The sequence below is a fragment of the Podarcis raffonei genome, chromosome 7 (assembly GCF_027172205.1).
Source record: "Podarcis raffonei isolate rPodRaf1 chromosome 7, rPodRaf1.pri, whole genome shotgun sequence".
NCBI lineage: Eukaryota > Metazoa > Chordata > Lepidosauria > Squamata > Lacertidae > Podarcis > Podarcis raffonei.
Window position 1 is genome coordinate 84375732 of NC_070608.1, and position 26691 is coordinate 84402422.

The 26691-nt window shown below is 42.0% G+C and overlaps 1 protein-coding gene across 3 annotated transcripts in view; it reads left to right on the plus strand.

Annotated features, from left to right (window-relative positions):
• The first annotated feature begins 7323 nt into the window (after positions 1 to 7323).
• NAA16 (N-alpha-acetyltransferase 16, NatA auxiliary subunit) overlaps positions 7324 to 26691 on the plus strand; it is a 53853-nt gene continuing 34485 nt past the window's right edge. The window contains exons 1-8 of one of the 3 annotated variants that reach the window (XM_053397247.1): positions 7324 to 7457; positions 12185 to 12269; positions 15958 to 16062; positions 18070 to 18227; positions 19294 to 19428; positions 22809 to 22962; positions 24570 to 24689; positions 25751 to 25846. In XM_053397247.1, coding sequence (XP_053253222.1) covers positions 7404 to 7457; positions 12185 to 12269; positions 15958 to 16062; positions 18070 to 18227; positions 19294 to 19428; positions 22809 to 22962; positions 24570 to 24689; positions 25751 to 25846 — 907 coding nt within the window. In that variant the 5' untranslated portion in view covers positions 7324 to 7403. The remainder of the gene's footprint in view (positions 7458 to 12184; positions 12270 to 15957; positions 16063 to 18069; positions 18228 to 19293; positions 19429 to 22808; positions 22963 to 24569; positions 24690 to 25750; positions 25847 to 26691) is intronic. The other 2 variants (XM_053397246.1, XM_053397245.1) reach the window with 2 other exon arrangements.

Below are 26691 nucleotides of genomic sequence, written 5' to 3' on the forward strand. Positions count from 1 at the left end.
AATTATTATATACTTATTATTATATACAGTGGTGCCTCGCAAGACAAAATTAATTCGTTCTGCGAGTTTTTTTGTCTTGCGAATTTTTCGCCTTGCGAAGCACGGTTTCCCAAAAACCTCAAAAAAGGCTACCACACCGTGTGCTATGAGTTGCTCTTGCAAGACGTTTTCGTCTTGCGCAGCAAGCCCATAGGGAAATTCGTCTTGCGAAGCAACTCAAAAAACGAAAAACTCTTTCATCTTGCGAGGTTTTCGTCTTGCGAGGCATTTGTCTTGCGAGGTATCACTGTACTTCTGACTGCTTTTATACTTTTAAGCATTCCAGGCAGTTAATAGACTAAATTAGAAATATACGGTGGTTGTCATTCTTGGAGGAGACCCACTGGAATAAATCGATTTTTACGTTCATTGGTTTCATTGGGTCTATTCCAAGTGTCACTTAGTTCACCCTTAATGAAAGAAAAGGAGCAAAAATATACAATATAATAATATAATATAATACAATAATAATACAATACAATATACAATAATACAATACAATATAATAATATAAACAATAGCAGGCCAGTAGCGTTAAATGGCACCCTTCCCAAACAACTTAAGTTTTAACTCAGCCTTAACTCTTACTAACTTGTCTCAAAAAGCTTAACACTCCTCAAAAAGGAGAGTAGATGGATGTCTTTGGGCATGGGGTGCCAAGGCCTACGGGGAAAACCGCCTCTGGCTTTTTTCGGGTGTTTTGCAGAGGAAGCAGTAGGTCCTTGGGAAACTCACTAGCTTCCTTCTCTCAGGGATGAAAGACAGAAAATAAAGCTTTTTGCTGTAATGTTCATGAAATGAAGTACTAATAGGAATTCTTTCAAAGCGTTAATTCTGTTACATGCTTTGGCACACCATTTTTTATTTTTCTTAAAGAAGCCTGAATAACTTTTCAGATACCTTTTAACTGAATAACTTTCTAAAGAAATGTCTAACGTAACTGGTATTATAGTTTGAAGTCTTCTTTATTCTGTTATATTTTACTGCAAGAAGACCCATTTATCCTAAACAGAACCCAATAAGGCAGACATGTATGTACAAAATGTTTTATGTTGGGGGTTTTTTTAAAAAATGATCCCATTGAGATATCAAGATCAAAATTGGCAGGTAGCTCTTAGAAATATATTAAATAATTCATATACTTATTGGAAATTTTTAATCATGTTAATTTTTTTAACCACTTTTTAAATTTTGTTATTTTAAAATGTAAAGGAAGTCCATCGTGTGACATATCCTTTTAAAGCCCATGAAATTCTGAAGAGATTGGTATTTTTAGTTTTGAAATATCTCAATTCTTGGCTGAGCTGTTAAAGGTTTTTGTGTAGTTCAGCAAGGCCAAAATTGTCATTTTTATTTTATTTTTTTAATTTCAAACCACAACTCAAAAACGTGACAAGATAAATAAAATTTTAGATTTAAACTTAGTTTGGATCATTCAACAAGTGTGCTAAATAATAAGAAAAAAATGGATGGCATGACGTAAAAAAAAATTGGATCACTTGATATGGAATGACCCAACCCAATGGATGCAACCCAAGGCCATTTGATACGGAATGGGCATGTATGCAGTTGAACTGTAGGGCTACAATCCTATGCACATTTGCTAAGAGGCAAGTCTTTAAATCAGTAGGGATTACTTCTGTGTAAGCACGTTATGTGCTGCTGACTGCCTAGGAACAAATCACCAACAAGAGCTCAGGGTGTTGATCAGGGACTTCAAAAATACTTGCTGCTACCTAGAAGGTGACAGCTGAAGAGCGATGCCTAAAGATGTTGACCATTAGATTGACACTTGGGACGGCTGAAGCCAAAGGCATAGAACTTTCTCTGAGCAGTCAAAATTGAGGACTCAATGGCTTGGAAGATGGCAGAGGCATTTACGCCGCATGAAGCCACTCCATGCGTGTTATAAGAGCACACGAGAAACAGTTGAACTATTGAGCTAGTTATTCTGGCAGGCATCTTAACCGAGGTTTGGTTTCACAGTTCTGATTAGAACTTTTTTCACTGTATTTTTGTAAACCACAGAGACTGTTGTAGTATATGCATTATTTAAATCAATAATAATAAAAGCAAGGCTTATCTGCCACCCTACATGACCGCCGTGCAGCCGCTTGCAGTAGCTAGAAGCAGCCTTTTTGAGAATCCATGTCGCACATGCCCAAAATTTGTACACCCTGGATATCCAGGTAGGTCAGAGAGATGCGTTGCCTTTTCTGTCACAATTATTTTTGGTGTCATAACCAGAGATTTCCTTTCCCGTTATTGGTTGGGGGCAGGAGTGGAGGCAGGAAGTTTACTTTATTTGTGGATAACTCCCCCCCCCTCTGCTGATAGACACTTGGTATAGAGATTTAATTTGCAGTAGTTTGTCCCATCTAGTGCTAGCAGGAGGAAAGACGTAGCAACTCAGTGGGAATAGGCGTGGGAAGTTGACAAAAATAGGAGAAAAGACGAAATTGTGTTTTGATTGTATAGGTTAGAAATGTTGAAATGTAATAAAATATAATTGGTGAAAAAATGAATGTTTCTGCTGCCCGAATATATGTATAACCTTGAAGAAGCCTCTGTATACCCTGTCTATCTTCATTCCACGTAATAAACCAATCATCATTCCTTTGTTGTGTGAAGTTCTTTATTAGGCGTAAGGGTTAAAGCTGTACACCGATGTTCAACAGATACATGTACAGACCCCACACGAAAGGTCCTAATCCTCTCAGAGCTGTGTGTTGAAGACACGGGTGTTGTGGACATGCACATAGGTTCAGACATACACCTCGTGACACTGGCAGCCTGGAGTAACAAATATAATAATAATAATAATTTATTATTTGTACCCCGCCCATCTGGCAAAAATACACTTTAAAAACTTCCCTGAACAGGGCTGCCTTCAGATGTCTTCTGAATGTCAGGTAGTTGTTTATCTCTTTGACATCTGATGGGAGGGTGTTCCACAGGGCGGGTGCCACTACCGAGAAGGCCCTCTGCCTGGTTCCCTGTAGCTTTGCTTCTCGCAATGAGGAAACCGCCAGAAGGCCCTCAGCGCTGGACCTCAGCGTCCGGGCAGACCGATGGGGGTGGAGACGCTCCTTCAGGTATACTGGGCTGAGGCCGTTTAGGGCTTTAAAGGTGAGCGCCAAAATTAAAGGTTGAAACCAGAGAAAAGAGGGTCAGAAGAACAGAGGAAGTGGGAAGGATTTTGGAATTTAAGGAGGAATGTGTGTCCCTTAATGCATTGGATCAATAGCTTGTCCCTAGAGTTTGAGTTAAAAAAATGAAAATTTGGAGATTTCAGCCGAGGTTGAAAAATTGCAGGCAGCAAGACACGTAACTTCATGCTGTGCATGGTTCAAAGTAAAAATAAAAAGTATTCCCACTGCTGCAGTATTTCTGAGTCCTTATTAAGTTCCAGAATATGACTATTTAAATTTACTAAGATCTCTGCCTGGCGTTGCTGCATAAACTGATGTTTATTTTAAGGACATGGATTCAAAGACTAGTATTGCTTTCCACTGCTTCACTTATATCAGTTTAACAAAGTGTTTGAACAACACAGTGGGCGGGATTCGCTTAAGAAATGCCATCAGCGGAAGCCCTGCAGCAGGGCTGTCCGGTGTGCAGTGGGGCTTTCCCAGTCACTGAATTCCAGCCTATATCCATAACTCATACCATAATGCTGAATATCATTCACCACTATAGCAGCCCCACGAGGTAGGTTACTAATATTTCCATTATATAATTTTTGTAGATAGTGGCATGTTGCAAAAAAAAAAAAAAAAAGGTACATTGCAAACGGAAAAATTGTTGTTTCAGTGAAAGTGTTCTCACTTTAATAAAAATAAATTATTGTAAAGGGGAAAAAAATGATTAGTTTTCCATGTTTCTGGTATTCTGAGCATGAGCCAACAGGTTATGTATTAATCTTCTGTCTTCTTTGGCGATCACTCGTAGCCTAGTAAGATTGTCTTCCATAAAAACGGTTTTAACTATTGAGTCCGTAAGTGACTATTGTGGAGGCCAATTACGTACATACATAAGCTCATAGGAAACCGCTCTGACGGGCATGGTTAGCAAAAAAAGAAGAAACATTTTACATATCTCATGCTATTGAGCAAAACGTTTAAGATTTAAACACAGTTCAACGGCTGAGCAATACTGCTCCCTACAGTTCTGAAGGATCCTATAATTTCAGGGAATACCCCAAGTTTCCCAGTCAGCAATTTCACTAACTACTTTCAGCATGGTAGTTGCTTCTGGAAACGTTAAGGCAGTCTCTTTTAAGTTTAATTATAATAGCTGACCATCGGTGGTGGTTGTTTAGTCGTATCCAACTCTTGGTGACCCCATGGACCAGACCACGCCAGGCACTCCTGTCTTCCACTGCCTCCCGCAGTTTGGTCAGACTCATGCTGGTAGCTTTGAGAACACTGTCCAACCATCTCGTCCTCTGTCGTCCCCTTCTCCTTGTGCCCTCCATCTTTCCCAACATCAGGGTCTTTTCCAATGAGTCTTCTCATGAGGTGGCCAAAGTATTGGAGCCTCAGCTTCACGATCTGTCTTTCCAGTGGGCGCTCGGGGCTGATTTCCTTCAGAATGGATAGGCGTGGTCTTCTTGCAGTCCATGGGACTCTCAAGAGTCTCCTCCAGCACCATAACTCAAAAGCATCAATTCCTTGGCGATCAGCTTTCTTTATGGTCCAGCTCTCACTTCCATACACCACTACTGGGAAAACCATGGCTTTAACTATACGGACCTTTGTTGGCTGACCATCGGTACTGACACAAATTCTAGCTTCCAATACACTAGAAGTCTTTTAGCAAAATGCCCAGCCCAAGCTGGCCAAATTGGCAGGTCACAAGTGTCTAATAATAATTGTATAGTATAAACACAGCCAGGGACTAGAAATGTAGGTCCGCACTATATAGGGCATCTTCTGTGCATAGGATTGCTGCTTAACTCTGAACAGGAATTCTAAGCCAGATCCGTCCCCATTGACTAAGGAGGAAGTTTCACTGGTTTTAGTAAACCTTTTATTTCCCCCTCGTTTTAGCAGCCTCAGCCTAGGGCTCTTCCATTCCACTACACAAGCTGTGAGCACCCATGGATCTAGGATTAAAACCTAATGTATTACTTGTGTATTTGTTCTGTTTATCTGGAAACATTTCCTACCTCCAATATCCTCTAAAATTGTTTCCCCAAATGCCCTGTGTGATTTATAAATGTTAATTGTATTTGTTGTGCTGACTGATGGTTTTATTTAACTAAACTGGAATATACTTTTATTCATTAGAAAAGGAAATGGGGTGAGGGCTGTTGAATAAGAGAACACACTTTTGCTCTCCTTCAGCAGATATCAAACGTGCATGCTTAATTTTATTATATTTACTGTACTCAACGGAGTCAACCATTACTTTAGGTTGTTCATATTTATGAGTTTGCAAGATGAGAAGGGCTGTTTAGGGCAGCCCTGTTTAGGGCAGCTTTTAATGTTTAACAGATTATTTTAATATTTTGTTTGAAGCCACTCAGAGTGGCTGAGGAAACTCAGCCAGATGGGCGGGGTATATTATGGAAGAAAGGGGTAAAGTTTACTGCATGTACGATGGTAAAGGAAAAGATAATGAAAATGATGTATAGATGGTACTTAACTCCGGTTAAATTAGCCAAGATTTATCATAGTTGTGATAATATATGTTGGTATATTATGGAAGAAAGGGGTAAAGTTTACTGCATGTACGATGTTAAAGGAAAATATAATGAAAATGATGTATAGATGGTACTTAACTCCGGTTAAATTGGCCAAGATTTATCATAGTTGTGATAATATATGTTGGAAATGTAAAGAAAAGGAAGGTACCTTTTATCACATGTGGTGGACATGCCCCAAGGTGAGAGACTTCTGGGAAAAGATTTATAATGAATTTTAAAAAATGTTCAAATATACATTCATACATTCATAAAAAAACCAGAGGCCTTTCTCCTTGGAATTGCCCAAGAAAGATGTAAAGTTATTTTTGTATGCCACAACTGCTGCTCGAATTTTAATATCCAAGAAATGGAAAACACAAGAACTACAAACTGTGGAAGAATGGCAGATGAGAATGATGGAATATATGGAGCTGGCTGACCTTACTGGAAGAATCGTGACCAGAAAGAAGAGGAATACCAAGAAGAGTGGAAGAAATTCAAAGACTATTTGAATAAATACTGTGATATTAAAAATCAGAAATTACTTGAAAGTACCAAAACAGGCCTAGGACTAAATTAAGAGTTAATTAAATAAAAAAGACTTAGAACTTTAAGAAAAGTTAAGAAATTTTATTTTAATTGGAATACTGTGTTTTAAAAATGATACCAGAAAACTGCTACATTTTATTTACAAGGAAATTCCGATGGGAGGGGCTCAGAGGAAGTCCAAAACATGTTTATGAGGACAGAAGTTTAAATAACTAATTAATTTGTGTTGTTTAGGTATTTACTGGTACTGTGTTCTTTTGTTTGTTTGTTTATATTTGTGATTCTGTCTTTTTTCTTTTTGCTTTGTTCTTTTGTTGTGGTACGTGTTATATTTGTAAGAAACTTAATAAAAATTATAAAAAACAGATAAATAAATTATCTGGGGGGGCATAAATAATAATTAATAATAATAATAATAATAATAATAATAATAATAATAATAATAATAATAATCAGGAGCTATTTGGGAAAATTACAAACATCCATAATATTAGAAATTTTCAGCAAGCGCAGGTACACCCCGCCCCCCCCGGAGGAAAGAGGAAGTCCTCGCGAAACGACGGTGCTCCCAGAACCCCTGACGACTACAAGTCCCAGAAGGCCAGAGTGCCGCTTCCGGTTAACCTCTTCCTCGCCGCGTTCTTCTCTAGAACCTTTTCCCTGGCTCTGGAGGTCCTCGAGGGGCTTTGGGCCGTGAAGACACACACACACAGAATGAGACACTCCCCCCCCCCAATAAAAATCCCCTCAGCTCTCTGCTTTCTTTCCCTCAACGCAAAGCTTGCCCGGCCTATATAGGCCCGACGCGCCTCCTGAGGCCTTTTCGCCGCCCCTCAGCCTGTGTCCCCGTCAGGCGAGAGCCGCGGCCTCCCGCGAAGCCCCTCCTCCCTCCGGCTCCACGGCCCACGCGGCGGCGGCGCCTCCTCCTCCTCCGGGCCCGAGAGGCAGCGGGAAGGGAAGCCGCTTCCCCTCACGCCCGGCCGCCGCCGCTAGGGGCGCTCTGGAGGGCTCGGCGTCGGGCGGGAGGAGCGGGGTCGGCGGGCTGCGCGGCGCTGGGCCGGGGCGAGGGAGCTGAGGGCCGGCCGCGCCCGCCCGGGCCATCGCGGGCTGCCGGCGAAGCCCCGCCATGCCTGCCGCGCCGCTGCCGCCCAAGGAGAGCAACCTCTTCAAGAGGGTCCTGGTGAGGAGAGAGGGCAGGGCCTTCTTCGGGGTGGGGGTGGGGGTCGCCTGGGGGGGGCAGCACCCTCGTCGTCCTCGCCCCCCCCCGCCTTCCTTCCCTTTGTGCGGCGCCCGCCCTGGAGCTGAGCCCCCCGACCCAGCCCTCCTTTCCGTCCCGGCCTCCCCTCGGAAGGAGGAGGGACGCGGAGGCCTCTCTCGGCTCCCCTCCTTATTTACGGATAAGCTAAACAAGCTATAGCTTAGGGCCCCACTCCCTTGGGCCCCCCTTCCAAAATATACTTCTTCATTCTCTCACTATTAATATACTTAATTGTCTCTCAATCTTAATGTACTTCTGGATTGTATTTCAGTTCAGCAATTACTTTGATAAAATACCTATTTTGTTATGTGCAAATGGCCTTAGATACCTATTAGGTCCATAAATTACCATGTATATTCAACACACACCAAAACCCAGTGACAATTTGTTGTTGACAAAGGACAGCTGGACATAGAAAGGGCCCCATTAGGGCCGCATCAAACCTCAATCCGGCCCTGGGCTCTCTCTCTCTCCCCCCACGCCCTTCTGCTGTCAGTTGCCTGCAACGTACCATTTGTGCATTTCGTTTGCTTGTTAAATTTGCCTGCTGTCCTTCCTTCGGAGGCCTCATCCTGCTTTCTCCCAGCCACCCACCCTGAATATCCCATGCTTCTTGTCCCTCGCTGGAGATCCCCCGTCCGGTCATGGTGTGGCTTCATTAGGACCCAGGACACGGGAGAAGTGCAGGATTTGCTCCAGCCCTCCAGCTGGGCCTGCCAGGGCTCCCCCCAAGGGAAGCCAGCTGGCAGGATCAGAGCCTCTTGTGTACAGAGCCCTGCCAGCCAGGCTGGTAGCCTGGAGCGCACCCCCCTTCCTCCATGAGTGAATGGGGTTGAGCCCTCTTTGACAACCACCCAAGTTATGGTCATAACTGTTTGCAAAGGACCGCCTCCAACTCTGCAACCCCATGAACACGACAGGGTTTAATTTTAAATGAGTATGCAATAGGATTATGCTGTCCAGCTGCAACCCCAGTAAAGCTGCATTAGACACAGTGGGGCTTGTTTCCCATTGAACACCCTGCAATGGGAATCTCCCCATCCAAATTACTAGAGCAGGATATAGTTCCAGCTAAAAGAACAGTAACCTGTAAACTAGAGGAGATGGACTTGCAGCAGAAAATGGTCTTGGGCAATGGTACCTGCTCACCTCTAAACCTTGGTTTATTACCCCTCTTAAGGCTCCCAAACTATTTGAATTCCTTAACTTCTTCGGCTCATAGATATGCCTTTGTAAAGGCAAGATTCAACACCTTCCCATCGAACGTGCTGAGAAATAGATTCTCCAATGGACAGATATCGCTCTTATGTGATTGTAATTGTGGGGCACCGGAATCGTTGCATCACATAATTTTTGATTGTGCTTTTCACTCATCGGCCAGGAGCAAGTTTCTTGCTCAATATCTAAAGGGAATTGCCGATGATACGAATGAAGCCAAACTGAGATATCTATTAAATGATGATGACCCCCTAAGATCACTCATGATTGCCAGATTCTTGATCAGCGTCCTATCCCTAAAGAAGAGAAACGGACTCCTGTGCGGCTCGGATAATCTCTTTAAACTATGATCTATGTTTTAGGATGTAATTAGGTGATTTCACCATTGATGTCTTCTACTAATTTATGAGTAGAGGGCGATGTTTATGTTACAAATTTATTGTAATGTATGATGTTGGTCTTTTGTTTTTGTTTTGCTTTGGTTCTTGTCTGTTTTTTGTAAGTTTTGGCGGTTTTAAATTTGGAGGTTTAAGTACATTATGGTGGTATGGGAAACTGTCGTGTGATGGGCCAATGGCCGTAATAAAGATCAATATATATATATCCCATTGAACACCCTGAAAGGCTGCACCCCTTAAACTCGCTCCAGTGGGAATAATTTCTACTGAATCAAACAAGACTGAGTAAAACAGCTTAGGATCATGCTGCACTTCAGCAACTTTTTCACCTCGTTTCCCTCATTCTAAATCAGGTCCCCAACCACTCTTCTTAGCTCCCCCTGAAGCCCCAAATGTACAAAACTCAGTCATTTTGGGGGAGTGGGTTGTGTTCAGAAGCCAACTGGTATTCTTCATGTTAACCATGCATGTCAGCTCCTCCTTTGCTTCCCCAGCTTAGGAGGAGTCAAGGGTCACCTGTGCCCACAACCTTCCTTTAGAAACAGGCACCCTGGGTCCTTGCAGCTTTCCTTCCCCATGAAGCGGTAGATATACCCTAGCAGTCAGTGTGCTGTCACTGCAGCATCTCTACACAAGCTTCAAAAGGAAGCGTACAAAACCAGTCATCACAATGTACTGGATGACCCAGGCACCAAGACAATAATAAATCAGTAGGTATGGGGTGAAGGGGCCTCCACATGGTGTTCTGAAATGCTTCTGGAGTCTTCTAAAAGACACTCATTTTTTGTAATTGACATTCCCCCCCCTTTCTTGTACTAATAAATTACCATGTTAAACACATGGACTGTTTTTTATTGTATTTGAGCAGTCAAAAAGTTTTTAAAAATCTGTCAGATTCCAACCTTTGTAAAACTGTAATACTTTTTAAAAAATGTTTTTTTGAAAAGTTTATATTAAAATAATTCAGCATTAATACGCACATATTGCGAATATACAAGCATACAAACATACATTTCATACAATCCTTAAAAATTTTCAAACATGCCTACACTCAATCCCACAGATAATTCCTTTTCCCATCACCATCCACCACCCCTCACCCCACCTTTGTGTTAGACTTCCAATCTACTCAATTTCAATTTCTTTCCACTTCTATTACTTTCTTTCAAACACCTTTAACCTAATTTCATGCTTCTTTTTCTGTTACACATTGTTATCCATCTTATTTAGTATTTCAGTATTTAAAACGGAACTTTTTATTGTAAAAGGAGTTCTGATTTTTCAGTATGGTTTTGCAAGTATCCTTTAAACACCTTCCGGTCCCTGTCTATCTTCTCTTTTGAGATCCTTCCAGTTTCTCCCATTGTTTTGGATATATTGTAATACTCCACTAATTTGGCAAGCCACTCTGTTTTTGTCTGTATAATACCACTTTTCCAATTTTAGGAAAATTCATTCATTTAGGAAAACACCAGAAGGTTTTCTATTGGGAATAGTACCAGGAAGTCTAAAGGAAGAAGACAAGACATTATATTTATATGCAACAGTAGCCGCAAGGCTATTGATTGCGAAAAATTGCTTGGTATTAATACTGTATTTTACTGGGAAAATGGGGAGAAGTGGAGTTAATTTGTGTAGGTGTGGTAACTTTCTTCACTTAGGGGGATAGTCTGCTGGGAGGTGCATAATATTGGTGGGCAGAGCCAGAGCAAAGATGATTGGTAGACCTAGAGGCAAACAATCTGGAATAAAAACCACCCTGCTACAATTCTCACCATGATTTCCACAACTTAGAAACTCCCAAGTCTATGGAGGCTTACTCAGAAGTAAGCCCCAGTGGGTTTGATGGCATTTCTAACAAGAACATAGGAAAATTTTAATTCAACAGACAGTTGCTGTTGGAAAGCAAATTAAGCCAACTCTTTTCTGACTTGGGCGTGCTAAATGTGCACACAGTGACCACAGGCCTGGTTCACATATTGCATAGCTGAAAACAGACTTGTTTAATTTGGAAGTACTGTACACTGGTTCAAGCTGCTGAGAAGTTCACTCCTTCCACACTCCTGCTTCTGCTGCATCACCAAGCAGCAAGCCAGCGTCCAGCTTGTAGTTCCTGAAGCTGGATTTGTGGTTTGTTTCCCTCTAAGCAAACCATGGGGGACGCAGGTGGCGCTGTGGGTAAAACCTCAGTGCCTAGGACTTGCCAATCGCATGGTCGGTGGTTCGAATCCCTGCGGCGGGGTGAGCTCCCGTCTTTCTGTCCCAGCTCCTGCCCACCTAGCAGTTCGAAAGCACCCCTAAGTGCAAGTAGATAAATAGGTATCGCTTTATAGCGGGAAGGTAAATGGAGTTTCCGTGTGCTGCGCTGGTGCTGGTTCGCCAGAGCAGCTTCGTCACGCTGGCCACGTGACCTGGAAGTTTCTTCGGACAGCGCTGGCTCCTGGCCTCTTAAGTGAGATGAGCGCACAACCCTAGAGTCGGACACGACTGGCCCGTACGGGCAGGGGTACCTTAAGCAAACCACGAGTGGTAACAAAAGTTTGTTCTTTGCATTCTGCTGATGGTTTGTTTGGAGGAAATAAACCACAGCTCCTGGTTTGAACACCACAGCAAGCCAGACTCCCGACTTCTTGCCCAGAGTATGGCAGGAGCAGGGGGAGAGCAGTGTAAGAACTTTTATTGTTCACATAAATTCATTGCTTAACTATAACTTGTATGGCCCAGTTTGCCTGTCAGAACTCTTATTGGACACCTGGAGGCATTTAGCAAGGGGAAATGGCAGGTAGGGAAAAGGAAAAAAGTTAGGAACTATTCTCCCCCACTGCTGTTTTGCATTTTTGAAAATTACTGTCAGTTTCCCTGCATGTATTTGATTGTGTTATATAGTTTGACCCTCAGAGATCTCATTAAAAGGCAACCTTGTCAGTGATTTGAAGTGCCACTGAAGAAGCTAATGGATTGTGATCCTAAGTTAAGAAAGAGATTACTTTTTAAGATAGGTGTAACCTAATCTTATTTTTTCCCCATTCCTAGAAATGTTATGAACAAAAACAGTACAAAAATGGACTCAAATTCTGTAAGATGATCCTTTCCAATCCAAAGTTTGCTGAGCATGGAGGTAAGTGCATTATTTTAATTTATTCATTTTCTTAAAGCAGGGGTGCAGGGTTGTCCAACAGGTTGATTGTGATCTAGTGGTCGATCCCTGGGTGGTTTTGGTCGACCACGGGCTCTTTTTCCTTTCCGGTGGCAAAAGAGCATCCAGCTTGCTCCATCCTCAATTCTCATACGAATTTTTCCTTTATTAAAGCTCAACATTTTTGTATTCCCTCCCTAAAAAAAGCTCAACAACTTTGACCCCCGATCCCCCGCTCCCCCCAGAAGTGGTTGATCACTTCCAGTTTTTTATTCTCTGAGTAGATCGCAATCTCTTTGGAGTTGGACGTCCCTGTCTTAAAGGATGTTTACCCAGCAGATATTCAGAGTGTTTGTTTTACACCATTTAGAATGATAAATTTTAAACTTCAAGTATATTGAAATAATTTAAAACAAGCCTTTCCTTCTGAGCAGTGGTAGAAACTCTGCTATATAAGCTAAGTGCCAAATGACACTAGGTTACGTTTGCCACAACAGACTGTCTAGTTGCCTTTTTTTGCAGTGACATTTCTTATTATTCCTTTTCTATACCAATTTACATTTTAAAGAAAAATCTCAAAGCAGTTTACAACACATTAAAACATCAAATAAAACAATTCAGAATAAAACGACAAGAAATCTCCCGTGATCGGACGACTGGCTGGCATGCAGCAGCGTTTTTTGATGTGGGGGTGTGCAATAGCAGAAAACGCTGCAGCCTGCTAGCCAGATGGAGATGTCAGTCGCCAAACCTAGAGACGAGGCATCGTCACTTGGGCGAAATTGGATCTGCACCAGTTGCAAAATGTTCCTGGCACCTGTGGAATTTCAGGCACTGCTTCTGAGCAGAACCTTAGAGAATTCAGTCTTGGTCTGGTGTACATGTACAGAAAAATGAGGTGGTAAGGTGAATTGTTCCATTTCAAACTGCAGGTGGTAGATCACATTTTGAATACTCCTATATCTATAAATAAGTAGAAAACTAGCAAAATTGGGAATTAGCTGAACTACAGCCTTTTCTCTCACATGCTAGATGTTTCTTGCACAGTTTGTGTGTTTTAATATGAGTGCATCCTCACCAGAAGTCTGAAAGCTCATTACAATACAAAACCTGTTCCCTTTTGTGGTAGTCTTGTTTTGTTTTATACTGGTACAATCTGTATCCTGAACTGTTAAACTTTGTCCTACCACCCTGTTCTGAAAGTGTAGAGATCAGGAGACTTCTGGGTTAGCGCCATCGACTAAGGGCGGATTCCCTCTGAGCTCCGGAGGGAATCGGCTCTGCAGGATCGGGTCTTGCCGTTACGGCGACGCGGGGACCCATAAAAATCACAGGCGGTGAAGCCTGTGAACCTGGTGACTCGGCGGGCACCATTTGCGCCCCCCCGACCTGCGAAGGAGCCTTTTTAAAGGCTTCGGAACGGGGGACGGGGTAAGCGGCGCGGTGTGGAGAGTCGACTGCTTCTCCTGCAGAGTGAAGCCGCATTGCCATGGTCGGAGAGCGCTGACTTCTTTTTTTGAACAATTGGACTCTAAAAGTAACAACCCATGAGTACTACGGAAATTGGTACTGTAAAGAAAATTTTGCTTTTAAGAATTAGGCACGATCGGGGAAGGTGTAAAAAGGAAGTCTGCCTCCCCGTCTTGTAAACAAGTTAAAGCAAAGACCTGCTAACTAAGGTCGAGAGAACCTTTTCTTCTTTCCTTCTTTGGTAAAAGACTTTAATTTCATGATTCGGCAGTATAAGAAATTTTGCTGGAGGATAAAGAGCTAATTTTGGGAACCGAAGTGCCACCCTCCCGGACCCGGGAGTGTTCCGCGAGAGAGCCTGTCGATGAGGTACTAAAGAGTTTGACAGCTGTCAAAGTAGCTGTCAAAACGGAAAAAGAGAACTTTGTTTCTGTTGCTTCTGCTGGTTATATATGTTACAATTTTTGTTATAATTTGTTGAAAACAAGGAAGAACTGATACAAACTAGCTGGATTTTTGGACTTGGATTGGAATGAACACTAAGAAACCAAAATCCCTCTAGAGGGGGATTTGGGACATTACAAGAATGGCTGGAGAAGGGAGAATTCAGGCTGAATTGGACAGAGTCTTTGTTCTCTTGGGAAAGTTGCAAGGCCAAATTGATGTTTTGGCTATAAATGTTACAACTCTGGACTCAACTGTAAACAATATCATTGAAACTGATGAGTTGAATCTGGAAGTTTATTCAACTGAACAGAAAGAGAAACTTGACAACTTTGAGAATTTGGAGAAGGAGACATATGTTGTCCCTGAAGAGCTGCAGATGGTGAAGGAGGACTTGAGGCCTGACATGATGGTAATGAAGGAAAATAAGAATTTGATGTGGAAAATCTGGCCTGAATTGGAGATTGAAGAAAGGAAAGATCTCCTTATGTGGAGATCCGAAGACCTAAGGATTATAAATTTGCTCAAGGTGGAGGTTGGAGCCTTGGGGACATTTGGACTTGAAAGGAGTAAGAAAGAAGATTTGGGTTCCACCTTTAAGTATGGAGGACTGGTTGAAAGAAACATGGATCCTGAAGGGCCAGAGCTTCTCCGAGAGTTGGTGTTTAATTTTAAGGACTATCAAAAAAACCAGCACAGAGGAATTGAGAGAGAATTAAGAGCCTCGGATGTGAGATATCCAGGCTAAATAGTAGATTAAGACTGATGGACATTTGTTGGGGACTGGAACCGGGAAAGGGTGGGGTGGGGTTTGGGAATCCAAAGGGTACATAAGTATAACGTGTTTTGCTTTTATTTTTGTTTTTGTAATGTTTATGAAATTTGGGAAATTCGTGGAAGGGAATTTGGGTCGACTTTAGAAAGAATGTTTTAAGAATATGTATTGATGTATAAGTATTGATGTTTAAGTTTGGAGAAGGTAAAATTGGTTTTTTTTAAAAAATGAACTAAATTAAAGGAAAATAAGTTTAGCAAAAATAAATTGAGGAAATGGATGAAAGAGTAAAAGTAAAATAATAACATGTTAATTTATTAGGTTAAGAATTATGGTTAAGGATTTGCTGAATCAATAATTTGAATTGGAATACAAAAAGGGGAGGTATGAGGAGGTCGGGAAAATATGTCAATGAAAGTAAATTTTGGTGAACTTAATGTGTTTTTAATTTTTATGTATCTTTTTTCTGTTTTTTCATATATTTTTTTCCTTTTTCTTTTTGACTTTTTATATTCTTACTGTATTGATTTTGAAAATTTTAATAAATATCTTTAAAAATAAAAAAATGAAAGTGTAGAGATCAGAACTCTCTGGTTTCTGGAAATGAATGCATGTTCCATGGTAGTTGTTGGTCATAGGTTATTATTGAGTTAAGCTTGAATAATTTCACTTTGATTTACTCTGATTCAGAGCTGCTTTGTTGGGGGAGCGGGGCAGTGTTTTCTCTTTCCATTCTGCAGAGCAAGGGTAGGATGATGTACACGTTCTTCTGTGTGCTCTAGACCTAGCTGCCCTACGCCACAAAATAGTGAATGAGAAGCTTTTGTGGATGTGTGTGATGGAGAGAATCCGTACCTGTGTTTGCATCCATGTATTCCCAAGAGGTGCTTGGATTATTATTATTATTAGATGGGGATGGTGAAACTTATCACACGTGTGTTGCTTAAACTTGATTCTTACATTATGAAATATTTCTTACAGAAACTTTGGCTATGAAAGGACTGACCTTGAATTGTTTAGGGAAGAAAGAAGAAGCATATGCATTTGTTCGCAAAGGCCTTCGTAATGATGTAAAAAGTCATGTGTGTATCCTTTCAAATAGTACACCAATTTCAATTTTTCCTAATAGTCCTGAAATCCTCTTTCTCTACCCCTCTCCCAATTATTATCCAGTGGATACTTTGCTGTGTAACAGATGTGAGCGTTTTATATTTAAATGTATAGATTAGGCCATTAGATAGTCTAACATTCCTGTGGCTAACCTGTGGCCATCTAGATATTGTTGGGACTCCCAACACCCTACCAACCGTCAGGGATAATGGGAACTCTAGTCCTACAACAACTGGTGGCTCATAGATGAGCCACTCCTGGTCTAACAACTTAATTTGATATGTAATCTGTTAAATTTAGGAAATTCTAAAATGCAGGGTATTAGTCATAACACTGGATTCCTGGGTACTTGCTGCAGGTCAGCACAAAACATGTGATGTTTACTATGCCATCCTGTTTCTGCAGGGGTGGGGGGGGGCCTTTTATTCTGGCAGGCCGGATCCTGTGGACTCCTGCCCTGGACACCAGCCTTATAGGTTAGGCTGAAAGAGCCACTGCCTGAGGTTACTCAGTGAGTTTCATGGTGGAGTGGGAATTTGAACGCAGGTTTTTCCAGTGATGCTTGTTTTTAGCAGGGGTGGAAATCTCCAGCCTGTGGGCCTAGTTAGCCCTCGAAGCCTCAGACATTTGCTCCCCAGGCTGTTTTCTCTTTCCTGGGCCTGATGTAACAATATATGGCACTGGGCAGAGGAAAGTCCAGGCCTCAAATAAAGGAAGAATTCTGAGCACCCGCAAAGCATGCTTCTGATTCTTCCTTTACAGATGCTTCTTGAACATTGAATTACTTGACATGGGATGGAAAGGTGATTGAGGCTACCCACCTGCCCACATGGTTTGCAGATCCCAGGCCAGTTCTGGATCTGCCCATAGGGACTTCCCACCCCGACCTACAGCCGACTTTTAAGGGTACAAAACTGTCAAAGGAACTTGCAAACAACATCAGTGCCCATTAAAACACACCCGGATTACTAAACCAGGGAGGGGGGTCCTTCCCCACAGGGCCCATGGCAGTCAATGACTCTGGCAGAGAAAACCTTCCAGCTGGAGCAGGAGGGGTCAGGCTCCTGGCGTCTCCTCTGGCCTGCTTGGCCTTCTCCTCCTGGCTTTCTGTTCACAGAGCAGTTGTCAAGAACTTCCTTCATATCATGCTTCTGTCCTTCTGACATGCAGCTGCTTCATCTTCTCAGCTGCTTAGCCTCCTTGAATTTGAGTCATTCTGCAGAAAGGCAGGTAGCAAAAACAATCAAAATAATTTTAAGGAAAATAATATGTTTTGTCCATACATCACCTCAGCCTCATGGTCTAAACAAGTAATAGGCTATTTTGTGAAAATGAAGAATACCTAATATCACATGATCTCCTCCTCCCTTGGCTTATGGCACCAGAGTATCCGATGGCTTAGTCATATACAAACTTGGCATGGGAGCATAACCTTATCTTTACCTTTGGCCTCCAGTTCATCTGGGCCTTTGTCTAGCAGTGTCCAGAAGAGTTACATCACCACTGTATTATGGAAGATTTTTCATGAGGAATAAGCTCTCACTAGGATTGGGAAATACTTCAGTTTTCTAGGTGCCAGGATGTCTTGATTCCCAGACAACTGAGCACTTTGGACCTCTTTAAGCCAAGGAACTTCTCCACAATTTTCTGTTTAAGTCCTATGGTAAAATGGCAATTTAACATTTAACTGGCAGATGCACAACTATACCATTAATGCTGAATGCCTGCGCAAAAATATTGTTCGCATCAAACTGCTATTAAATGCCACGTCATATTGCTAACTCCTGTGTTGTATTTTGTACTTGAAATTACTCCTATGGCTAACATATAAATCCTTCTTTATAATATGTGTTAGCTCATGCTCTTTAAGTTGAGATAAATGAATAACACTCATTTATGAATCCTTTCAGGACTATAAACATTTGTCTTCAACTCCCCGTCCCCCCACCCCCCAAAAACAGTGCATTTCCTTAACTCTGTTAGGTTGGCATGTTTATGGACTCCTGCAGCGCTCTGATAAAAAATATGATGAAGCTATTAAGTGCTATCGAAATGCTCTGAAATTAGATAAAGACAATCTACAAATTCTGAGAGATCTCTCACTGTTGCAGATCCAAATGAGGGATCTTGAAGGCTACAGAGTAAGTAATTCCTCCAGCTTTTGTGTTGAGGTTAACTGAAAACTTGCAAAGTGCTCTCTGAATATTTGCTAGAGTTGAGAGGAGCATTTGAGTTTAATTGGGTTGGGGAAATGGACATACCAATGTTATCTGGGCACCATCTTATGGGTATATGATTTATTTGCCATGTTCAAAACCACCATTGTACAGAACAATTGGGGGGGGGGGGACTTTACAAAATTGTAGCACACGGCAAAATGGAAAACCATCCTTGATGTAGTACCTTCCATTGCTACTTGCAACACTATTCTTTAATTCTGGAGGAGCGGCAGTGACAGTGGCAAATTGTAAATTTACTTGCTAGTAAACATAGTTAAGGTCAGAGGTTGGGCTGCAATTATAAGTACCATATTTTTCGCTCTATAGGACGCACTTTCCCCCCTCCAAAAATGAAGGGGAAATGTGTGTGCGTCCTATGGAGCGAATGCAGGCTTTCACTGAAGCCTGGAGAGCAAGAGGTGTCGGTGCGCACCAACCCCTCTCGTTCTCCAGGCTTCAGGCAGCTATCCGCAAGCCTTCGGAGCGCTCCAAAGACTTGCGGAGAGCAGGCTGCAGCCTGAAGCCCGGCGAGTGCAGCACCAATTCCCGCTGCGCTCGCCGGGCTTCAGGCAGCCATCCACAAGCCTTCAGAGCGCGGCGGGAGTTCCCGCTGCACTCAGAAGGCTTGCGGATAGCTGCCTGTTCTGGGGTCGGGGGAAGCTCGGGCTTCCCCAGCCCCGCAAGCTCCGGGAGCGGCGGCGAGGTTGCGTGCAATCTTGCCGCCGCTCCTGGACCTGTGGGGGGGGGATAATTTTTTCCCCTTTTATTCCCCCCCTAAAAACTAGGTGCGCCCTATGGTCCAATGTGCCCTATGGAGCTAAAAATACGGTATTTAACAAGAAGTCCAGCTGAGCTTTTCTAGTTTTTTTTGCTTTTAAGTCTTCATCCTTTTTTTCATTAAACAGAAGCCTTTTTCACTGTTTGTTAAGAATGGCAAAATTAATTATTTGGTAGATTATATTTAGTTATATTCATTTTCTCTTTAAAGGAGACCAGGTATCAGCTGCTGCAGCTACGGCCCACTCAGAGGGCTTCTTGGATTGGATATGCAATTGCATATCATTTGTTAAAAGATTATGATATGGCCTTAAAATTACTGGAAGAGTTTAGAAAAACTCAGCAGGTAAGATCTTTTAAAAATGTCAATTATTGTACACAGTTAAGAATCTGAGTAACTGCACTGTAGTCAGAATGCTTACTTATTTTCTGTTGTTTTTCTATCCATTGTTCGAAAGAATTAAAACTTTGGGACATAAAGCAACGAAGACGTGCTATTGTTTTATGAAATGTTTTTGGTGTATAGTTCCTTCTTAATTATTATATAAAGTTAGTAAAAAGTTGGTGTCTTATGCACAATGAATTTAAAAATCTAAAATTTGCATTTTTATATTTTGCCCCAAAGGAAAGGTGAATTTTGAAATTCATACAAGTCACATTAATTTAGGGCTGCCATACTTCTGGAACTTCCTGGATATAGCTGGGATTCGTCTGCCGAAAATGGTGTCCAGGCGGAATTTTCGAAAAGCAGTTAAAATGTCCAGGAAAACTCAGGCGTATGGCAGCCATATCGGTAGTGTTGGGGGTTTTTTTATGTGATTGGAAAAACTATATTTATATCCCATCTTTCTGCCTGACAATGTGAAAACCAATATGTAATAGTAGAATAATAAAATGATCTTTTGAAGGCTTTGAAGGTCTAGTGAGGGCCAGAGTCCTCTTGCCAGGCCTTAGATGCTGCTTGCACTGGAGCTGTTTCAACTGCTCAGGGCTTATTCATCTAGTCCAGGCATAGGCAAACTCGGCCCTCCAGATGTTTTGGGACTACAATTCCCATCATCCCTGACCACTGGTCCTGTTAGCTAGGGATCATAGGAGTTGTAGTCCCAAAACATCTGGAGGGCTGAGTTTGCCTATGCCTGATCTAGTCATTTGTCGCACAATTTTAAGGTGGGGCATTTTGTTTTCTGCGTTAATAGTAGCCCAGCAATATGCCTTCTTAAAAAGTGTGTATGCACACTTGACTGCAGCCTTAACAGAAATCTAAACCATACAACAGAGGTCACTCAGAGGAAAGCATTGGTTTGCAGCCATATCATGATACATCACACACCTAACTGGCATGCAATTTAAGTCGTCAAACCAACCAATTTAGAAGCAAACAAACTACACAACATCCAAATGAATAAACCACAAGGGTGTCATCTCTCTTGCACCTTGTCCTTGCCCACAAATTGACAAAGTGAATCCTTGGAAGTGATTGTGACCTCTTATGTACAGACAAGGGAAAGAAGAAGAAGAAGAAGAGTTTGGATTTGATATCCCGCCTTTCACTCCCCTTCAGGAGTCTCAAAGCGGCCAACATTCTCCTTTCCCTTCCTCCCCCACAACAAGCACTCTGTGAGGTGAGTGGGGCTGAGAGACTTCAGAGAAGTGTGACTGGCCCAAGGTCACCCAGCAGCTGCATGTGGAGGAGCGGAGACACGAACCCGGTTCCCCAGATTAGGTGACTACCGCTCTTAACCACTACACCACACTGAAAGATGAGTGTAGGCTCCTTTCGAAAAGCTTAAAAAACTACTGGGTGAAGTCTCCTGCTCAGAAATACTCGAAGAGAAGGGAGTCCAAGATGGATGGGAGTTTCTAAAATGTGAAATATTGAAGGCACAAATGCAAAAAATTGCAACCATAAAGTAATGTGGGAGGCACCTAAGAAATTGATGTGGCTGCATAAGGAACTTACAGATGAGTTGTGAAGAAAGAAGGGCATGGAGAAGAAAAGGAATAAAGAAGAAATTGTGAAGGGAGAGTATACACAAGTAGCCAGGAGTTGTAGGGAGAAGACACCACAATTTAAGAAGGATATTGACAAACTGGAACATGTGCAGAGGAGTACAATCAAGATGATAAACAGTCTGGAAACCAAGCCTTATGAGGAACGATTGAGGGAGCTGGGTATGTTTAGCCTGGAGAAGAGGAGATGTGAGAACCATCTTTAAATATCTAAAGGGCTGTCACATGGAAAATGTGTTCTCTGGATCTGAACCAGTGGATTCAAGTTACAAGAAAGGAGATTCCGACTAAACATCAGAAAGAACTTTCTGACAGTGAAAGCTGTTCAACACTAAAAACATACCAGTCATCACTAACAAAACAACCACAATAATCGCATCTGCAACAGCGAAACATCAACAGTATAGGGGTCATTATAGCCTGTCACAAGCCATGAAATGTCTGGGAAAAGCGGAAGGTCTTAACATGGTGTCATAAACATCTTAAGTTAGTGCCATATTAAGTCTGTGGGATATTTCATAGAATTGTAGAGTCATCTGATCCAACTCTGCAATGCAGGAGTCTTGCCCAATGTGGGGCTCAAACCACAAACCTGAGATTAAAAGTCTCATCCTCTACGACTGAGCCATCCCAGTTTCCATTTATTGTACAGTCAGTATCAAATTCCTTATAGCCACAGTTAGGTTTGTGGAATGATAAGCTAAGCAAGTACCAGAGATTGTGATACATTATACACCTGAAATTTAAAAATGGGATGCCACGGGCAATGCACACAGGTGGTTCAACATACGCAAGTCTTTCTACTTTGTCCTTGGTGGAATACCAGAAAAGCATTGTGAGTTGTCTGTAAAGCTGTCATTCTTGGTGGGTGGATCAAATTTGATCTCTACAGGTCCCTCTAATAATTTTGGTGTCAATTTGAAATAAGTCTTTTCTGTGAAAAAGCTAAATTTAAATGGAAACCATTAAGCCACAATATCATGAAGAATTGACAAATGGTGTTGTCAGGTAGCACACAAATTCAGTTCAAAGCATCTGTTTATAATTTATGCTGTTGGGTGGAATTATTCACTTCCTGAATCATATACAGTGGTACCTTGGTACTCGAACGGCTTGGCTCCTGAACAAATCGGCTCCCGAATGCTGCAAACCTGGAAGTGTTCTGGATTGTGTACGTTTTTGGAAGCTAAACATCTGACGCTGCTTCCGTGGCTTCCGATTGAGTGCAGGAAGTTCCTTCAGCCAATTGGAAGCTGCGCCTTGGTTTTCGAAGGGTTTTGGGAGTCAATGAGGGATAACACTATAAAAATACTTTGTTTGGGGGTTTTATATACCTGGGTTCAAAATACAGTCCCCCCTCTTTATAACGCATGGCAGCAGGAGACTTGTTTCTCCTCTTGCTGCATCTGTTTTTAAAATTGGAAAGCATGTGTGCACGCAGCATGAATAGTACAGTACAGATGTATTTTGATACCAGAGTAACAAACGTATCCTAAGAAGCAGCTGTGAATGTCAGTAGTTGAGAGGATAATTGAGGATAATTGAGATCAACTTATTGCTTTGTCATTTTTCAAGGCAAGAACTCTTTAAAATGACAGTTCATTTCCAAGTTCTAATTCAACTATCCAGTGTCCCTTTATTAACCAAAAAAGAACTTTTGTGAAGTTAGTCTTCTGGGGCAGATGAAATGTTAACTATTCTGTTATTTTCCAGATCCCTCCTAATAAAATAGACTATGAATATAGTGAATTGATATTATACCAGAATCAAGTTATGAGAGAGGCAGATCTTTTTCAAGAATCTCTGGAACACATAGAAACTTACGAGAGGCAAATATGTGACAAGCTCATGATAGATGAAATAAAAGGTAATACTTCTTTTTTCTTTTCACATGCTTTAAATATTCCTTCACGTGAATCTTGGTGTGTGAGGTGGTTCAGTCTAGGCAGCTGTGGACCATTAAACCTAGAGGAAGATCACGTTTCCCCCTTGTCATTAAGTTTTTTTTGGGGGGGGGACTGTGTGTGTAATATAAACATCACACAGACATGCATGCACACACTGTGTAGACACATGCCAGTCCATAAACATTTGTCTGAAATGTTCAGCAGAGACTGTACTTTTTGAGAATTCTAAGGAAAAACCATCTTCCGCAGAAACTGCTGCTTGCCTTCTATCACTGTGCCATTGAGAGCGTGCTCACTTATGGCTTATGTGTGTGGTACGGAAGCTGTACTACCCAGGACAGGATGGGGTTGTGCAGAGTTGTTAAGGCAGCAGAGAGCATTGTTGGCTGCCCACTCTCCACCTTAGAGCAGATTTATGCCACAAGGTGCCATAGGAAGGCACTGGACATAGTAAAAGATCCATCGCATCCTGGTCACTGTCTCTTCGAGCTCCTGCCGTCGGGACGGAGATACAGGACGATGAAGACAAGAACGAGCCGTCTTAAGAACAGCTTCTTCTCCAGAGCGATCTCAGCCCTGAATGGGAAGCCTGGACTTTGAAAGTCATCTAATCTTCCTTGCTGTACTATACTGTATTGTTTTAATTAGTGTTTTTATGGAGCAGTCAAGTAATTTCGTTGTCCCTGAGAGGGGGCAATGACAATAAAGATATTATTATTATTATTATTATTATTCAAACAGTTTAAAGGAAAGGCTACTCTAGATTAAAAAGATACCTTATAGCGCCCATCCCTGATTGCTTCATCATGCCTAGGGCTCCCATTCCATCACCGCGAGGGCTTCCACAACAGGCTGTCACCAGAGCGCCAGCATGGTGTAGTGGTTAAGAGCAGTCGACTCGTAATCTGGTGAACCGGGTTCGATTCCCCGCTCCTCCTCATGCAGCTGCTGGGTGACCTTGGGCCAGTCACACTTCTCTGAAGTCCCTCAGCCCCACTCACCTCACAGAGTGTTTGTTGTGGGGGAGGAAGGGAAAGGAGAATGTGAGCCGCTTTGAGACTCCTTCGGGTAGTGATAAAGCAGGAGAACAAATCCAAACTCTTCTTCTTCACCAAACTCCTGGTGAGCTTGAAAGGCAAGCTGAGCACCACCACCATCCTTTTGTATTTTTTAAATTTATCTAACAAAATTTATTTACCTCTTGATGGCAAGAAAACCTCTTAAGCAGTTCTTGTTTTCAAGAAAAACAGGTGCCAGAACTTACCATGAAGTCATTACAGTAAGCCGCTGTACAGCGCTGAACAGACGCAGCAAGACCTGTCTCATTATCCTAACCAGAATGCTCATTCCATATCACATCAGCACTGCCCATGCTGGGTAGAACTGATGTGGGAGAGTATTATGATCAGGGGCAGATGCGGGATGTTGCTGCCGCACAGTTTCTAAGCAGCTTCCTGCAGAGTAGTCGGTCAGTGTCATCATCATTGTGGCTAACTGGCTCTTCGCCTTCCAGCTGTAGGCTGTTTCCCTTAACTAAATCTGGTTTGCGATTTTATTCTTACTTCAGGAGAAATGTTGTTGAAGTTGGGAAGATTGAAAGAAGCTTCTGAAGTCTATAAAGAGCTTATTGACCGGAATGCAGAAAATTGGTGTTACTATGAAGGCTTGGAGAAAGCTCTACAGCCACGTAAGTGTTGTAGTTATAGACTTGGTTTGCACTTTTTTTATTAAGGAATTGGTGTCTTGTTAAGTTCAGAAATCGGAGCTCTTGGAACCCTAGACCTTGGAAAGAAGATGTGTATTTGAATTTCATTGTCCAGCATAATTTCCAGTGTTTTATCTACTTATAAGCCTATCTGTACTCAAAACCATAAATCATTATCAGGGACTGCTTCATATGGTGGAGCCTAAAGAGTGAGCTAAATGCCTATGTTCCTTACTGAAGTGATAAGCTTACAGCTTTTTAGCTACTTGTCTTTTTAAGCTACTTCAGTGTACAGAAACCCATCACCCTGAGATTAAGAGTCTTGTGCTGTACCAACTGAGCTGATCAGAAGTATAGCTCAAAATACTGTCCTTGGAAAAATGCTGCCAGAAAAATGAGGGTATACAAATGAACTACCTATAATTACTAAATTTACTCTTAAATGTGCTTCACTGGACTATGTATAACTATTACATTACAAAATTTATAATGAAAGTTCAATGCTGTGCACCCATTTACTGCTATTTACATTCAACGGCTTCAGTGGAGTTAAGCACAGTCAAAGGATTGCAGCCTTTTAAAGATTATATTTTAACCTTTATAACAATGCTACTTTTTAAAGGTGCTCATAGAATTGCTTCCTCCCCCACGGTTAGTTCAGGAGCTCCAACATATGGTTTCAGAACTGAGGATTTATGTACTGCAGTTTGACTTTTGACATGGTTGAAATATTTTGCAACATGGTTGCACCACAAAACTGTTTGGTTTTTTAAAATGCATCCGCACGCATGCACACACATACATAGTATATTTCTATCTTTCTTTCATCAGCTGTTCTCTTTCTTCATACTGAAAACTGCTTTTCAACCTGTTCTATATAAAAAATGCAGCTTGAGATGTTCACCAAGAGCTTCTGTTGAAGAGAACAAGATAAAATTCCTACTAGTGTAGTTTTCCATATTGCATATAGGCACACTTGTGATTTAAACCAGATGCTTATAACATACAAAGACTCAAACTGTACATTTATTATCCACCAATAGGCTCTTTAGACGAGAGACTAGAAATGTATGAAGAAATAAGCAAGCAACATCCAAGAGCGGTTTCACCTAGAAGATTACCTTTAAACTTTGTCACAGGTAACATTGCATGTTTCTTTAGTACCTTTAGAACATATCAGCAGCATGCAAAGTCAAACCATTGTGGAACTCAGTGCTGCAGCAGAACGACTGTGAAAGAGCAGAGCAACTGCGACTTCCCCCCCTGGGAGCTTGGCTTAGGGTGAAAGGCCAATAGCTGCCAATACAAAAGGCAAAGGGGATCTTTTTGTGTGGAAGGCAAAATTGTGTGCTTAGCACAAGTACAGTGGTACCTCGGGTTAAGAACTTAATTCGTTCTGGAGGTCTGTTCTTAACCTGAAACTGTTCTTAACCTGAAGCACCACTTTAGCTAATGGGGCCTCCTGCTGCCGCCGTGCCGCTGGAGCACGATTTCTGTTGTCATCCTGAAGCAAAGTTCTTAACCCGAGGTACTATTTCTGGGTTAGCGGAGTCTGTATCCTGAAGCGTCTGTAACCTGAAGCATCTGTAACCCGAGGTACCACTGTACTAGAGCAAGACAGGAATCCCCTCTTTTCATTGCAACCTGCTGTGTCCTCCCAAACCATTACTGCTGTCGGTTGGAAGATACAAAACAGGATCGGATTCATCACAGAAGGCTGCACCACATCGTAAAGGATTGGTGAAAGTGCTTCCACTAGCACAGAGCCACCATTTGGCCCTGTCAGATGGTTCTGTCAAATGCTGGTCATTCAGATGCTTCCTGTATTAGCATAACACACTCATCCCTTATTGCTGTTACAAACAGCAGTAACGGCCACTAATTGTAAGGGTTCAGATATCCTCCCTAAGTAATTTTTTAACGACTCTGTCGTTAAAACGTCATTCTGCACTCACTGAACTCCTTGGATATGTCATAGGTTCAG